Source organism: Lagenorhynchus albirostris, chromosome 5 (assembly GCF_949774975.1).
Source record: "Lagenorhynchus albirostris chromosome 5, mLagAlb1.1, whole genome shotgun sequence".
In the NCBI taxonomy this organism is placed as follows: domain Eukaryota; kingdom Metazoa; phylum Chordata; class Mammalia; order Artiodactyla; family Delphinidae; genus Lagenorhynchus; species Lagenorhynchus albirostris.
In genome coordinates, this window is record NC_083099.1 from 64,104,168 (window position 1) to 64,119,326 (window position 15,159).

At 40.3% G+C, this 15,159-nt stretch overlaps 1 protein-coding gene across 6 annotated transcripts in view; it reads left to right on the forward strand.

Moving 5' to 3' along the window:
- Positions 1-14,620, forward strand: part of SENP2 (SUMO specific peptidase 2) — a 40,348-nt gene extending 25,728 nt beyond the window's left edge. For 4 of the 6 annotated variants that reach the window (XM_060150223.1, XM_060150225.1, XM_060150226.1 and 1 more), the window contains 3 exons: positions 2,051-2,135; positions 11,742-11,837; positions 13,335-14,620. In XM_060150223.1, the coding sequence (XP_060006206.1) occupies positions 2,051-2,135; positions 11,742-11,837; positions 13,335-13,397 (244 nt within the window). In that variant the 3' untranslated portion in view covers positions 13,398-14,620. The remainder of the gene's footprint in view (positions 1-2,050; positions 2,136-11,741; positions 11,838-13,334) is intronic. The other 2 variants (XR_009540707.1, XM_060150224.1) reach the window with 1 other exon arrangement.
- Positions 14,621-15,159: the final 539 nt, after the last annotated feature.

Below are 15,159 nucleotides of genomic sequence, written 5' to 3' on the forward strand. Positions count from 1 at the left end.
TGTTGCCTCAGTGTGCCCTTTGTTAAGTGGTCTTTCTTTCCATCCTCTGGTGGATGGTAGTCTAATGTGTAGTGAGAGCTCTCTTCCTAGTTGTTAACAGCTTGACCTGAATCCATCTTTTTGTCTAAAAATAACTCCAAAATCTGATCTTAACTGAGAAATCTTATTTAATAGCATCACTGAAAACAAGTTTGTCATATGTCATAATGTAAAATATATTTGATGAGAATCCTGTGATTTGAATTAGATTTCTCTGGGATTGATACATTAGTTCTCTGAATTCTTAAGCCCACTCACTGATGTCTCTGTGCTTTCCATGATGGTTTGGTTCATCTCATAGAACCTGGAGGTAATTTTTAAGTTAAAACATGGTTTGTAGGTAACTGTTTTAATAGTAATTGCTAGAAACCTGCCTTTAAAGCATAGCCATCTATTAGCTATGTAAAGTGATGACAAGAATTTCACAGAGAGGAAGCAAATCAGTGAAATAAGTCTATTTTGAAACACTTATGACCACTGGAAGCAATTGCAGGTTCCAGTTTTTAATTTTAGTAAGGATACTTGGATAATTTTAATAAGGATACTTTAGTAAGGAAATCTTGTTGAATGATGTGAAGAAAAGTTAACAATAATTCAGTTCTTTCTTTTTTGATGTTGTTTTAGTGTAAAAGATCCTTTTTATTTATGGGTGTTTATCTTGAATAAAAAATGTAGAGAAGAAATTTTTTAAAATCATAAGATACACCAAATTGTTTATAAAGCAGTTATCTCCTTCTAATCTTTTCTGCTTACGATGCATGTAAAATGTGCATACATACATAGGTGTGCACATACATATAATCACATACTTACGAATGTTTTCATTGGAATCATACAGCAAAATTTTGTCTGTTGCTTATAATAGGATACCAAAAAACCATACTTTTATAACATTCATACTTTTCTTTCCCCCCTCTCTCTCTCTTTTTTAATATATGAAGAGTTCAGCTTCTTTGGGTATCTGAGGCCCCCTCCCTTTCCTGATGCCCCTAGTCCAACTTTTCTCAATTTTTTTCATTATCACCTCCCCACTCCAAATTTTTTTTTAATTTAATTTCTCCATGACAAGAGAAAATAGTATTAAGGAAGAGACTTTTTTTGTTTGTTGGGTTGAGCTTTAGAGGGCTACAAACCATTGAAATATCTAAGATTTTTGCCTTCTAAGAACCAGTTTTCACCTCTCTGGGGGTGATATTGCTGCTTCCGTTGTGAGCGCATGCCCTAGCATAGCACTGGTTTCCCTTTTATGTAGGTTAGGATGAGAACTGAGATGCCTGTGTTAAATTTGATAACCCTCTGGAGATTTGGATAAAATTAAATCACTCTGAATACTTAAGTATATATCACCTAGGAATGAGGAAATTCTCTTACATAACCACAATGCCATTATCACACTTAAGAAAGTTGACAACCACTAATGTGTAATAATATATGATTCATGTTCTGATATCGTCAGGTATCTTTTATAGCTTTTTTTCCTAATCCAGGAAGTCAGTCAGGGTTCATGCATGTAAGTAATGTCTCTTTAGTCTCCCTTAGTTTAGAATAGTCTCCTACATTTTTTTTTGTTTTCCATGGCAGTGCCTTTTCTTTTTAAGACTCCAGGCCAGATGTCTTGTTTTATATCTATTTTTAAGTGAGAAAAAGCAAGTTATAGAATGAAGTACTTTTTTTAATAGAATAAAATGTGTGTTTTAAAATGGGGTGGAGTAGAAAACTAGAAGAACAAACAGCAAACCATTAATAGTAAATATTTCCATAGTGGTTATTGTGGGGTCTTTTGCATTTTACATATTATGTTTAATTTTTAAAATATAATCATATATAATTTTTGTAATCAGAAAAAACACAAAATAAAATGTAAAAAGCCAAAAACAATCATATTTAAAAAAATCTAACAGAGATGGCTTTGAGAATGGCAGGTCTATTAAACATCACGATGTCTTTGTAGTCATAATGCTAAGTCTCCACAGGGATTCATCAGTATATTCCTTCTTTGCTGTTTTTTCAGTCAGTATTTACAGGATGAAAGTAAGACCAAAAGAAATATTGACCTGAATGTTTTAGAGTGGACCCACTACAGCATGAAGCCACATGTAAGTGGTGATCATCTGTATTTCAAATACTTTGTTGCATTTCCTGTCAGTAGCGTATTATTTAGACTTGGCTTCCTTCCTCCCCTTACTCACTCATCCTTAGGCATGCATTCTCCTGAGGTGTACATCGTTAGAATGATCACTTCTAAATCTTCAGAAATTCATTTAACCAAGTTGTTTGCTTTTAAGCCTTTATCTTGTTTCTTAAACTATAAATGTTAAATATCTGCATGTCTCAAAAAATTGAGAAAAAAACACAACACAATAAATTCAAGCCAGCTACTTTTCTTGGTTGGCATTAATGGAAATTTTAAAGCTCCTGTTCAAAACTTATCTGAGAAATTTGTATATTTAGATCTTAAGCGTCCGATGCTGTGAGTCCTCAACAGTCAGGTGTGCTATTTGTGAATGTGCTTTGGATCTTGCCAGATTTGAATCTCATTCAGGGTGTAAAAATGCATACATCTGGGACTTCCCTAGTGGCACAGTGGTTAAGAATCCTCCTGCCAATGCAGGGAACACGGGTTTGAGCCTTGGTCCGGGAAGATCCCACATGCCGCGGAGCAACTAAGCCCGTGCACCACAACTACTGAGCCTGCACTCTAGAGCCTGCGAGCCACAACTACTGAGCTCGTGCACCACAACTACTGAAGCCCGAGCACTTAGAGCCTGTGCTCCACAACAAGAGAAGGCACCACAGTGAAAAGGCTGCGCACTGCAACGAAGAGTAGCACCCGCTCGTTGCAACTAGAGAAAGCCTGCTTGCAGAAACAAAGACCCAATGCAGCCAAAAAATAATTAATTAATTAAAAAACGCAGGGCTTCCCTGGTGGCTCAGTGGTTGAGAGTCCGCCTGCCGATGCAGGGGACGCGGGTTCGTGCCCCGGTCCGGGAGGATCCCACATGCCGCGGAGCGGCTGGGCCTGTGAACCATGGCCGCTGAGCCTGCGCCTCCGGAGCCTGTGCTCCGCAGCGGGAGAGGCCACAACAGTGAGAGGCCCACGTACCGGGAAAAAAAATAAAATAAAATAAAAGCATACATCTTTTAGCCCTAATGGCTCCTTTTCTTTAAAAAAAAAAAAATTTATTTATTTATTGAGCAGTGTTGGGTCTTAGTTGCGTCACGTGGGATCTTTATTGCCGCGTGCTGGATCTTTTTTTTTTTTCCCCCACAGTTTACCCTTCCCCCTCCCCATATCCTCAAGTCCATTCTCTAGTAGGTCTGTGTCTTTATTCCTGTTTCACCTCTAGGTTCTTCATGACATTTCTTTTCCTTAAATTCCATATATATGTGTTAGCATACGGTATTTGTCTCTCTCTTTCTGACTTACTTCACTCTGTATGACAGACTCTAGGTCTATCCACCTCATTACAAATAGCTCAATTTCGTTTCTTTTTATGGCTGAGTAATATTCCATTGTATATATGTGCCACATCTTCTTTATCCATTCATCCGATGATGGACACTTAGGTTGTTTCCATCTCCGGGCTATTGTAAATAGAGCTGCAATGAACATTTTGGTACATGACTCTTTTTGAATTATGGTTTTCTCAGGGTATATGCCCAGTAGTGGGATTGCTGGGTCATATGGTAGTTCTATTTGTAGTTTTTTAAGTAACCTCCATACTGTTCTCCACAGTGGCTGTATCAATTTACATTCCCATCAAGAGTGTTCCCTTTTCTCCACACCCTCTCCAGCATTTATTGTTTCTAGATTTTTTGATGATGGCCATTCTGACTGGTGTGAGATGATATCTCGTTGTAGTTTTGATTTGCATTTCTCTAATGATTAGTGATGTTGAGCATTCTTTCATGTGTTTGTTGGCAGTCTGTATATCTTCTTTGGAGAAATGTCTGTTTAGGTCTTATGCCCATTTTTGGATTGGGTTGTTTGTTTTTTTGTTATTGAGCTGCATGAGCTGCTTATAAATTTTGGAAATTAATCCTTTGTCAGTTGCTTCATTTGCAAATATTTTCTCCCATTCTGAGGGTTGTCTTTTGGTCTTGTTTATGGTTTCCTTTGCTGCGCAAAAGCTTTTAAGTTTCATTAGGTCCCATTTATTTTTGTTTTTATTTCCATTTCTCTAGGAGGTGGGTCAAAAAGGACCTTGCTGTGATTTATGTCATAGAGTGTCCTGCCTGTGTTTTCCTCTAAGAGTTTGATAGTTTCTGGCCTTACATTTAGGTCTTTAATCCATTTTGAGTTTATTTTTGTGTATGGTGTTAGGGAGTGATCTAATCTCATACTTTTACATGTAGCTGTCCAGTTTTCCCAGCACCACTTATTGAAGAGGCTGTCCTTTCTCCACTGTACATTCCTGCCTCCTTTATCAAAGATGAGGTGACCATATGTGCGTGGGTTTATCTCTGGGCTTTCTATCCTGTTCCATTGATCTATATTTCTGTTTTTGTGCCAGTACCATACTGTCTTGATTACTGTAGCTTTGTAGTATAGTCTGAAGTCAGGAAGCCTGATTCCTCCAGCTCCATTTTTCGTTCTCAATATTGCTTTGGCTATTCGGGGTCTTTTGTGTTTCCATACAAATTGTGAAATTTTTTGTTCTAGTTCTGTGAAAAATGCCAGTGGTAGTTTGATAGGGATTGCATTGAATCTGTAGATTGCTTTGGGTAGTAGAGTCATTTTCACAATGTTGATTATTCCAATCCAAGAACATGGTATATCTCTCCATCTATTTGTATCATCTTTAATTTCTTTCATCAGTGTCTTATAATCTTCTGCATACAGGTCTTTTGTCTCCTTAGGTAGGTTTATTCCTAGATACTTTATTCTTTTTGTTGCAAGGGTAAATGGGAGTGTTTTCTTGATTTCACTTTCAGGTTTTTCATCCTTAGTGTATAGGAATGCCAGAGATACCTGTGCATTAATTTTGTATCCTGCTACTTTACCAAATTCATTGATTAGCTCTAGTAGTTTTCTGGTAGCATCTTTAGGATTCTCTATGTATAGTATCATGTCATCTGCAAGTAGTGACATCTTTACTTCTTCTTTTCTGATTTGGATTCCTTTTATTTCCTTTTCTTCTCTGATTGCTGTGGCTAAAACTTCCAAAACTGTTGAATAAGAGTGGTGAGAGTGGGCAACCTTGTCTTGTTCCTGATCTTAGTGGAAATGCTTTCAGTTTTTCACCATTGAGGATGATGTTGGCTGTGGGTTTGTCATATATGGCCTTTATTATGTTGAGGTAAGTTCCCTCTATGCCTACTTTCTGCAGGGTTTTTATCATAAATGGGTGTTGAATTTTGTCAAAAGCTTTCTGTGCATGTATTGTGATGATCATATGGTTTTTCTCCTTCAATTTGTTAATATGTTTTATCACATTGATAGATTTGTGTATATTGAAGAATCCTTGCATTCCTGCAGTAAACCCCACTTGATCATGGTGTATGATTCTTTTAATGTGCTGTTGGATTCTGTTTGCTAGTATTTTGTTGAGAATTTTTGCATCTATGTTCATCAGTGATATTGGCCTGTAGTTTTCTTTCTTTGTGACATCCTTGTCTGGTTTTGGTATCAAGGTGATGGTGGCCTTGTAGAAGGAATTTGGGAGTGTTCCTCCCTCTGCTATATTTTGGAAGAGTTTGAGAAGGATAGGTGTTAGCTCTTCTCTAAATGTTTGATAGAATTCGCCTGTGAAGCCATCTGGTCCTGGGCTTTTGTTTGTTGGAAGATTTTTAATCACAGTTTCAATTTCATTGCTTGTGATTGGTGTGTTCATATTTTCTATTTCTTCCTGATTCAGTCTTGGCAGGTTGTGCGTTTCTAAGAATTTGTCCATTTCTTCCAGGTTGTCCATTTTATTGGCATAGAGTTGCTTGTAGTAATCTCTCATGATCCTTTATATTTCTGCAGTGTCAGTTGTTACTTCTCCTTTTTCATTTCTAATTCTATTGATTTGAGTCTTCTCCCTTTTATTCTTGATGAGTCTGGCTAATGGTTTATCTATTTTGTTTATCTTCTCAAAGAACCAGGTTTTAGTTTTATTGATCTTTGCTATTGTTTCCTTCATTTCTTTTTCATTTATTTCTGATCTGATTTTTATGATTTCTTTCCTTCTGCTAACTTTGGGGTTTTTTTGTTCTTCTTTCTCTAATTGCTTTAGGTGCAAGGTTAGCTTGTTTATTCGAGATGTTTCCTGTTTCTTAAGGTAGGATTGTATTGCTATAAACTTCCCTCTTAGAACTGCTTTTGCTGCATCCCATAGATTTTGAGTCGTTGTGTCTCCATTGTCATTTGTTTCTAGGTATTTTTTGATTTCCTCTTTGATTTCTTCAGTGATCACTTTGTTATTAAGTAGTGTATTGTTTAGCCTCCATGTGTTTGTATTTTTTACAGATCTTTTCCTGTAATTGATATCTAGTCTCATAGCATTGTGGTCTGAAAAGATACTTGATACAATTTCAATTTTCTTAAATTTACCAAGGCTTGATTTGTGACCCAAGATATGATCTATCCTGGAGAATGTTCCATGAGCCCTTGAGAAAAATGTGTATTCTGTTGTTTTTGGATGGAATGTCTTATAAATATCAATTAAGTCCATCTTGTTTAATGTATCATTTAAAGCTTGTGTTTCCTTATTTATTTTCATTTTGGATGATCTGTCCATGGGTGAAAGTGGGGTGTTAAAGTCCCCTACTATGAATGTGTTACTATCGATTTCCCCTTTTATGGCTGTTAGTATTTGCCTTATGTATTGAGGTGCTCCTATGTTGGGTGCATAAATATTTACAATTGTTATATCTTCTTCTTGGATTGATCCCTTGATCATTATGTAGTGTCCTTCTTTGTCTCTTCTAATAGTCTTTATTTTAAAGTCTATTTTGTCTTAAATGAGAATTTCTACTCCAGCTTTCTTTTGGTTCCATTTGCATGAAATACCTTTTTCCATCCCCTTACTTTCAGTCTGTATGTGTCTCTAGGTCTGAAGTGGGTCTCTTGTAGACAGCAGATACATGCGTCTTGTTTTTGTATCCATTCAGCCATTCTGTGTCTTTTGGTGGGAGCATTTAGTCCATTTACATTTAAGGTAATTATCGATATGTATGTTCCCATTCCCATTTTCTTAATTGTTTTGGGTTTGTTATTGTAGGTCTTTTCCTTCTCTTGTGTTTCTTGCCTAGAGAAGTTCCTTTAGCAGTTGTTGTAGAGCTGGTTTGGTGGTGCTGAGCTCTCTCAGCTTTTGCTTGTCTGTAAAGGTTTTAATTTCTCCATCAAATCTGAATGAGATCCTTGCTGGGTAGAGTAATCTTGGTTGCAGGTTTTTCTCCTTCATCACTTTCAATATGTCCTGCCACTCCCTTCTGGCTTGCAGAGTTTCTGCTGAAAGATCAGCTGTTAACCTTATGGGGATTCCCTTGTGTGTTATTTGTTGTTTTTCCCTTGCTGCTTTTAATATGTTTTCTTTGTATTTAATTTTTGACAGTTTGATTAATATGTCTTGGCATATATCTCCTTGGATTTATCCTGTATGGGACTCTCTGTGCTTCCTGGACTTGATTAACTATTTCCTTTCCCATATTAGGGAAGTTTTCAACTATAATCTCTTCAAATATTTTCTCAGTCCCTTTCTTTTTCTCTTCTTCTTCTGGAACCCCTATAATTCGAATGTTGGTGCGTTTAATGTTGTCCCAGAGGTCTCTGAGACTGTCCTCAGTTCTTTTCATTCTTTTTTCTTTATTCTGCTCTGCAGTAGTTATTTCCACTATTTTATCTTCCAGGTCACTTATCCGTTCTTCTGCCTCAGTTATTCTGCTATTGATCCCATCTAGAGTATTTTTCATTTCATTTATTGTGTTGTTTATCGTTGCTTGTTTCATCTTTAGTTCTTCTAGGTCCTTGTTAAATGTTTCTTGCATTTTGTCTATTCTGTTTCCAAGATTTTGGATCATCTTTACTATCATTATTCTGAATTCTTTTTCAGGTAGACTGCCTATTTCCTCTTCATTTGTTAGGTCTGGTGGGTTTTTATCTTGCTCCTTCATCTGCTGTGTGTTTTTCTGTCTTTTTATTTTGCTTATCTTACTGTGTTTGGGGTCTCCTTTTTGCAGGCTGAAGGTTCGTAGTTCCTGTTGTTTTTGGTGTCTGTCCCCAGTGGCTAAGGTTGGTTCAGTGGGTTGTGTAGGCTTCCTGGTGGAGGGTACTAGTGCCTGTGTTCTGGTGGATGAGGCTGGATCTTGTCTTTTTGGTGGGCAGGTCCACGTCTGGTGGTTTGTTTTGGGGTGTCTGTAGACTTATTATGATTTTGGGCAGCCTCTCTGCTAATGGGTGGGGTTGTGTTCCTGTCTTACTAGTTGTTTGGCATAGGATGTCCAGCACTGTAGCTTGCTGGTCGTTGAGTGAAGCTGTGTGTTGGTGTTGAGATGGAGATCTTTGGGAGATTTTCGCCGTTTGATATTATGTGCAGCTGGGAGGCATCTTGTGGACCAGTGTCCTGAAGTTGGCTCTCCCACCTCAGGGGCACAGCACTAACTCCTGGCTGCAGCACCAAGAGCCTTTCATCCACACGGCTCAGAAGAAAAGGGAGAAAAAGTAGAAAGAAAGAATTAGTAGAAGTAGAAAGAAAGAAAAAAGGAAGGAGGGAGGGAGGGAGCAAGGAAGGAAGGAGGAAAGGCAGGAAAAAAAGAAAGAAGACAGAGTAAAATAAAGTAAGGTAAAATATAATGAAGTTATTAAAATAAAAAAATAATTATTAAGAGGAAAAAAACCCAAAAAACTGGATGGGTAGAACCCGGAACAAATGGTGGAAGCAAAGCTATACAGACAAAATCTCGCACAGAAGCATACACATACACACTCAGAAAAAGAGGAAAAGAGGAAAAAATAATATATCTTGCTCCCAAAGTCCACCTCCTCAATTTTGGGATGATTCGTTGTCTATTCAGGTATTCCACAGATGCAGGGTACATCAAGTTGATTGTGGAGCTTTAATCCACTGCTCCTGAGGCTGCTGGGAGAGATTTCCCTTTCTCTACTTTGTTCTCACAGCTCCCGGGGCTCAGCTTTGGATTTGGCCCCGCCTCTGCGCGTAGGTCGCCGGAGGGCATCTGTTCTTTGCTCAGACAGGACGGGGTTAAAGGAGCCGCTGATTCGGAGGCTCTGTCTCACTCAGGCCGGGGCGGGGGGGGGGGGGGGGCGGTACGGAGGGGCACGGAGTGCAGGGCAAGCCTGCGGCGGCAGAGGCCGGGGTGACGTTGCGCCAGCCTGAGGCGTGCTGTGCGTTCTTCTGGGGGAGTTGTCCCTGGATCCCGGGACCCTGGTAGTGGCGGGCTGCACAGGCTCCCCGGAAGGGGGGTGTGGATAGTGACCTGTGTTTGCACACAGGCTTCTTGGTGGCGGCAGCAGCGGCCTTAGCGTCTCATGTCTGTCTCGGGGGTCCGCACCTTTAGCCGTGGCTCGCGCCTGTCTCTGGAGCTCCTTTAAGCAGCGTTCTTAATCTCCTCTCCTCGCGCACCAGGAAATAAAGAGGGAAGAAAAAGTCTCTTGCCTCTTCGGCAGGTTCAGACTTTTGCTTGGACTCCCTCCCGGCTAGCCGCGGTGCACTAATGCTCTGCAGGCTGTGTTCACGCTGCCAACCCCAGTCCTCTCCCGGCGCTCCGACCGAAACCGAAACCCGAGCCTCAGCTCGCAGCCCCGCCCGCCCCAGCGGGTGAGCAGACAAGCCTCTCGGGCTGGTGAGTGCTGGTCGGCACCGATCCTCTGTGCTGGAATCTCCTCGCTTTGCCCTCCGCACCCCTGTGGCTGCGCTCTCCTCCCTCCGAAGCTCCCCCCACTCCGCCACCCGCAGTCTCCGCCCGCGAAGGGGCTTCCTAGTGTGTGGTCACTTTTCCTCCTTCACAGCTCCCTCCCACTGGTGCAGGACCCTTCTCTATCCTTTTGTCTCTGTTTATTCTTTTTTCTTTTGCCCTACTCAGGTACGTGGGGGGTTTCTTGCCTTTAGGGAGGTCTGAGGTCTTCTGCCAGCGTTCAGTAGGTGTTCTGTAGGAGTTGTTCCACGTGTAGATAGATGTGTTTCTGGTGTATCTGTGGGGAGGAAGGTGATCTCCGCGTCTTACTCTTCTGCCATCTTCCCGGAAGTCCCCTGCTGGATCTTTAGTTGTGGCAAGTGGGATCTTTTGTTGCAGCATGTGAACTCTTTTTTTTTTTTTTTGCGGTACGCGGGCCTCTCACTGTTGTGACCTCTCCCGTTGCGGACAGGCTCCAGACGCGCAGGCTCAGCGGCCATGGCTCACGGGCCCAGCCGCTCTGCGGCATGTGGGATCTTCCCGGACCGGGGCACGAACCCGTGTCCCCTGCCTCGGCAGGCGGACTCTCAACCACTGCACCACCAGGGAAGCCCATGTGAACTCTTAGTTGCGGCATGTGGGATCTAGTTCCCGGACCAGGGTTTGAACCCATGCCCCTGCATTGGGAGCATGGAGTCTTTGCCACTGGACTGCCAGGGAAGTCCCCTAATGGCTCCTTTTTAAAGTAAGCTACATGAGTTCAATTTTAGCCCTAACCTCTATATAATGGCTTGACTATCTTTATCCAAAAGCATTTTCATTTCTAAGCTGAATAATTAGAAGAGTAAGTGTTGAGATTTCCTGAGGAAAGCACAGATAAAAGAAGAGTTTGTTAGGATGAGTAACTGTGTTCTGGAATGGGAAATGTAATAAAGAAGACAAATTCTCTTCATTTGTGTGGTGGAGTCTAAAGTTCTTTCCACTCTGTGATAGATGCTGGGCTCAGGAGTGAAGTTCGAGGTACCTACCATATGTATGGGTGGTGTGCATTTTCAATCTTTTCCTTTTTACAATAATCATGTGTATTTTTTTGAATAAAAATTGAGTTGTTGTCATCTAGTATGTTTTCCAGCAGTGGAATTAGACTCTCTTATTCCCCTTAACAGCCAAAGTGTGTAAGGGGCTGGCCAAGATTAGTGCAACACGGGCTTGGGGAATGTGTGAGTTTACTTCACCTGGGCTTGGAATCCACCACCTTTGGTTTATGGTGCCTTTAAGTGCTGCTTGCAAGCAGTCGTGGTTTTTTTTTTTTCAGGACAGAACTGAACATCATGGCAAGATTTCCTGACTGGTTAAACCCTATAAAGAGTATTTTTTCTTTCTCCTGCTTGCAGCTGTGGGGGTCCAAAGCAGTAGTCTTAGTTTTCCGGCTAGGGAAGACAAGTCAGACTCTGCAGTTAGGAAATAGGTTAGTTGTATTGTAAGCATATCTCTGGTTGAACCACACTTAGCCATTTTCAAAATTTATGAATGCCTTTGAAACAATTCTGACTAGAATTCCTGTTCCTGGTAATAAACCTTCTTTCAGTTTGCTTTATATGAGAGCTGAGAGATTGAACTCTCACTTTGCTTTTCTCTTTCCTTCTAAAAAACATTTTCCATGAGGCTCACATACTCCATGTCATGGGTTGGGTTTTTATGCCACATAAAGACTAATTGTGTTTGTGTTTGTGTGTTTGTGTAATACCAGATTTAACATTTACCTTTATAATATTGTTTGTCCACAGTAATATTTAGAAAAAGTCAAAGGAGTTTGTATTTGATGAAATTTCACCCCTTCCTCTCTTCTTTTTTTGTAATTTTAGGAGATTCCTCAACAGTTGAATGGGAGTGATTGTGGAATGTTTACTTGTAAATATGCAGATTATATCTCTAGGGACAAACCTATCACATTTACTCAGGTGAGTGGAGACCCCTCCTCATCCTTTTACTTGTTATTAAACAAGATAAACTCAGAGCATGTTACCAGTGCCTGGTACACATTAAGCTGTTAATAATGGTAGTTGTGCTACTATTATTGCCGTAAACCTTGGCCATAGCCCTACTCTTGCTAGTATCAGGGTTTGTCACTGTATCTGCTCTCACATTTATCCTAGTCTTTGGTGACCAGTGGGGCAATTTGCATATCTCTGAACTCCAGTGTTCACTGGTTCTTCAGTGTTACTAATATTTTTAGCCAAAGAAGGAGGCACATCAGAATATGTAACAGCATGGGGAAATCAGGCCTTGTGAGAACTTAAGCTGCAGGTCTAAGATGTAACTATGAATGCTGATTTTCCCTTCTGTTCTGATTATTTTTGGTCCTCCATAGCTCCGCATTTGAGTGGAAATTCAAATATGTTGAGAACTCTTGAGTATTTATGTTTGTAATAGTGGATTCTCAGTCTTTTTACAACCAAGGACAACCTCCTTTAAAAAATAGTTTGCTTTAACAGACCTCATTTTGATAGCTACCAAATTGTACATATTGAATAGTAGGACTAATAATAACCTCATTCTAAGCTTTTGAACAACATGAACTAACTAGGGCTCCCATGCTGAATTAATAAAATTGGTTAGCTTCAGCAGTTTTACTAAGAATAAATATGTAATTTTTTACTACAAGTTTTGAGCTATTTAAAATAATTTATGAATCCATGTGTTAAGACTTTTTAGGCCTCTTCACACTAGTTTATAGTAAAATGGTATATCCAACTATTTATAAGGAAACTCCAGGAGTACCTCAAGGGTATCTGATTTCATCAAAAAGAGTTACAGGTGATTTTGGATTTGTCTTGCATGTTGTTGCTTTGAAAATTGGACCATGTAGTGATTATCAGTTAAAGCAGAATAATATATTAAGAAAAGCCTCTAATTCTTTGATGCTTCTAAAGAAGGAGTTATTTATTCTCTGAACCTAATCACATGAGATTTGAAGGGGGGATGTTGCTATTTGAACAGAATTGGCCATGGACAACATTTGGTATAGCACAGAGTAATTTGCAGGTTTGTTTTTTCTTTATTTAAATAGACTTCATGTTTTTCTCATAAGAGAGCAGAATATGTTAATTTTAGAATGTTTTGAAATACAGGTAAGTAGAAAAGGTACTTTTTGTGCCGCCACTTAGCTATTTCCCTTTTTGGTCCACGTTTTTGTTATGAAGTTGTTGTTGGACTCTATTGTATAATTCTGCATCCTGCTTTGATTCTCCTTAACACGTAAAAATGCTTATGATACATATAATAATACAAATAACCTCCTTTTTTTATGGCTTTGTAAGTCTGTACCATGATGTGGAAAAGTCAAGGCTTACACAAAGGACATTGACATCCTACTTTATTTACATGCTACAACTAAAGGTTGTTGACGCTGGGCACTTTCACGTGTGATGTATGTGTTACTTGTGGATTCTCTGCAGCACCAGATGCCTCTGTTCCGGAAGAAGATGGTGTGGGAAATCCTTCATCAGCAGTTGCTGTGAGAACACCCTGCTGCAGTCCCTCCCGCTGCTGGTGGTTCTTTCACAGATGGACGTTTCCATATACCTCATGCATTGTGGGTTAAAAAGTCCCTGCATCACCTCTGTTCTCTCACAGGTACTGAGCTGTTAGAAGTGCATGAAGGCCCCTCTCTGCACCCTAGTCCTGACTTGGTGTGTGGAGGGTTGCTTGCAACCCTGTTTATAAGGCCATGCCTGCTCAGAGCCCTGGACTATCAACCCACACAAGAACAAACGCTAATTAATACTTTTTTAAGATTTTTTTTTTTTCCCTGTGAATGTGGGAAATGCAGGATTTATTCTATGATTTTTCTGTGTGTTTGTTCATGTGTATTCATTCACTCACTCATTTGCAAACATAATGGGCAGTGGCTGTTTTCTCCTGCTCTTTTGAAGTTAACTCTAAATTTCTCATTTGAACTATTTATTTCTGAAAGGAATGTTAAGCTGCCCCTGCTGAAGATCAGGAGGGAAATCAGTGGGGGGCGGAAGGGTTAATTAACTTCTCTAGCTGGAGCAGTAACTGCCAACTTGAAGCAGGAGGTCTTCTTTCTTTTGAGGCTTGAAAATGCCAGGAGAAGCGCTGTGGTGTAGGGCTCTGGTTGCCTTTCAGAGGAAGTTCCACACTACAGCATTGGCACGGTGTCGTGGAAAAGTGGAACTGTGGCCAAGGAACTCTGGCTATCCAAGTGTCTTCAGAAGAGTGTCATGGTCATCCTAAAGAGACTTCCCTTTCTGGAAATGAGGTGACTTAGCTACTCTTAAAACTGGATTTGAAGTCACTGTAAACCCTAAATCTTCATTTTCATCCCAGATCTGGTTGAGTATAAGCCTCAGATATGTAAGGGCTGGCCTGAGCTGTTTATTTCAAAAGATACTATTCAGTTTAAAGCTATTTTCCTCAAAGTTTTTTTTTCTATATATAAAGCCAAAATTAAGTTTTGTACTCATTAGTATTTACATCTCCCCATTCCACCGCCACTGAAACCTGTGCAAGAAAATTTAGTACTTGGCTCTGAGGTTGCCAGTTATACAGTAGTCTATTTTGCCTATGAAAGTTTGTATTTAACTGTTTTGTTCATTAAAAACCTTACAGTGGTTATGCATATTTAATTTCAGAAAGTTTAGAGTTGGTCAGAACATATTTTGCAAGATCTAGTGCCTAGTGTTGCTTTTCTGATGTAATAAAAGGTTGTCTGGCAGAACCTGAAAAGTATACGCTGATTTCTAACCCTTTCCCTACTTAAACCTCCCACACTTCTCCTCGTTCACAAAAGTAAGAGGTCAAACCAGAAAAACTGGGCATCTGTTAGCTATGAATCAACATGTCTGCCATCTGGAGGCCCTGGCTTCTGGTCGCAGAGGCATACTCTTTTTTTTTTTTTTTTTAATTTATTTATTTAATTTTAGCTGCATTGGGTCTTCGTTGCTGTGTGTGGGCTTTGTTGCGGTGAGCGGGGGCTGTTCTTCGTTGAAGTGCATGGGCTCTAGGCGTGCAGGCTTCAGTAATTGTGGCACATGGGCTTAGTAGTTGTGGCTCGCAGGCTCTAGCGCGCAGGCTCAGTAGTTGTGGCGCACGGGCTTAGTTGCTCCACGGTATGTGGGATTTTCCCGGACCAGGGCTCGAACCTGTGTCCCCTGCATTGGCAGGCGGATTCTTAACCACTGCGCCACCAGGGAAGCCCTACAGAGGCATACTCTTGCAGGCAGTTTTCCCTGAGATGTGTAAAAGTCTTGGTATAAG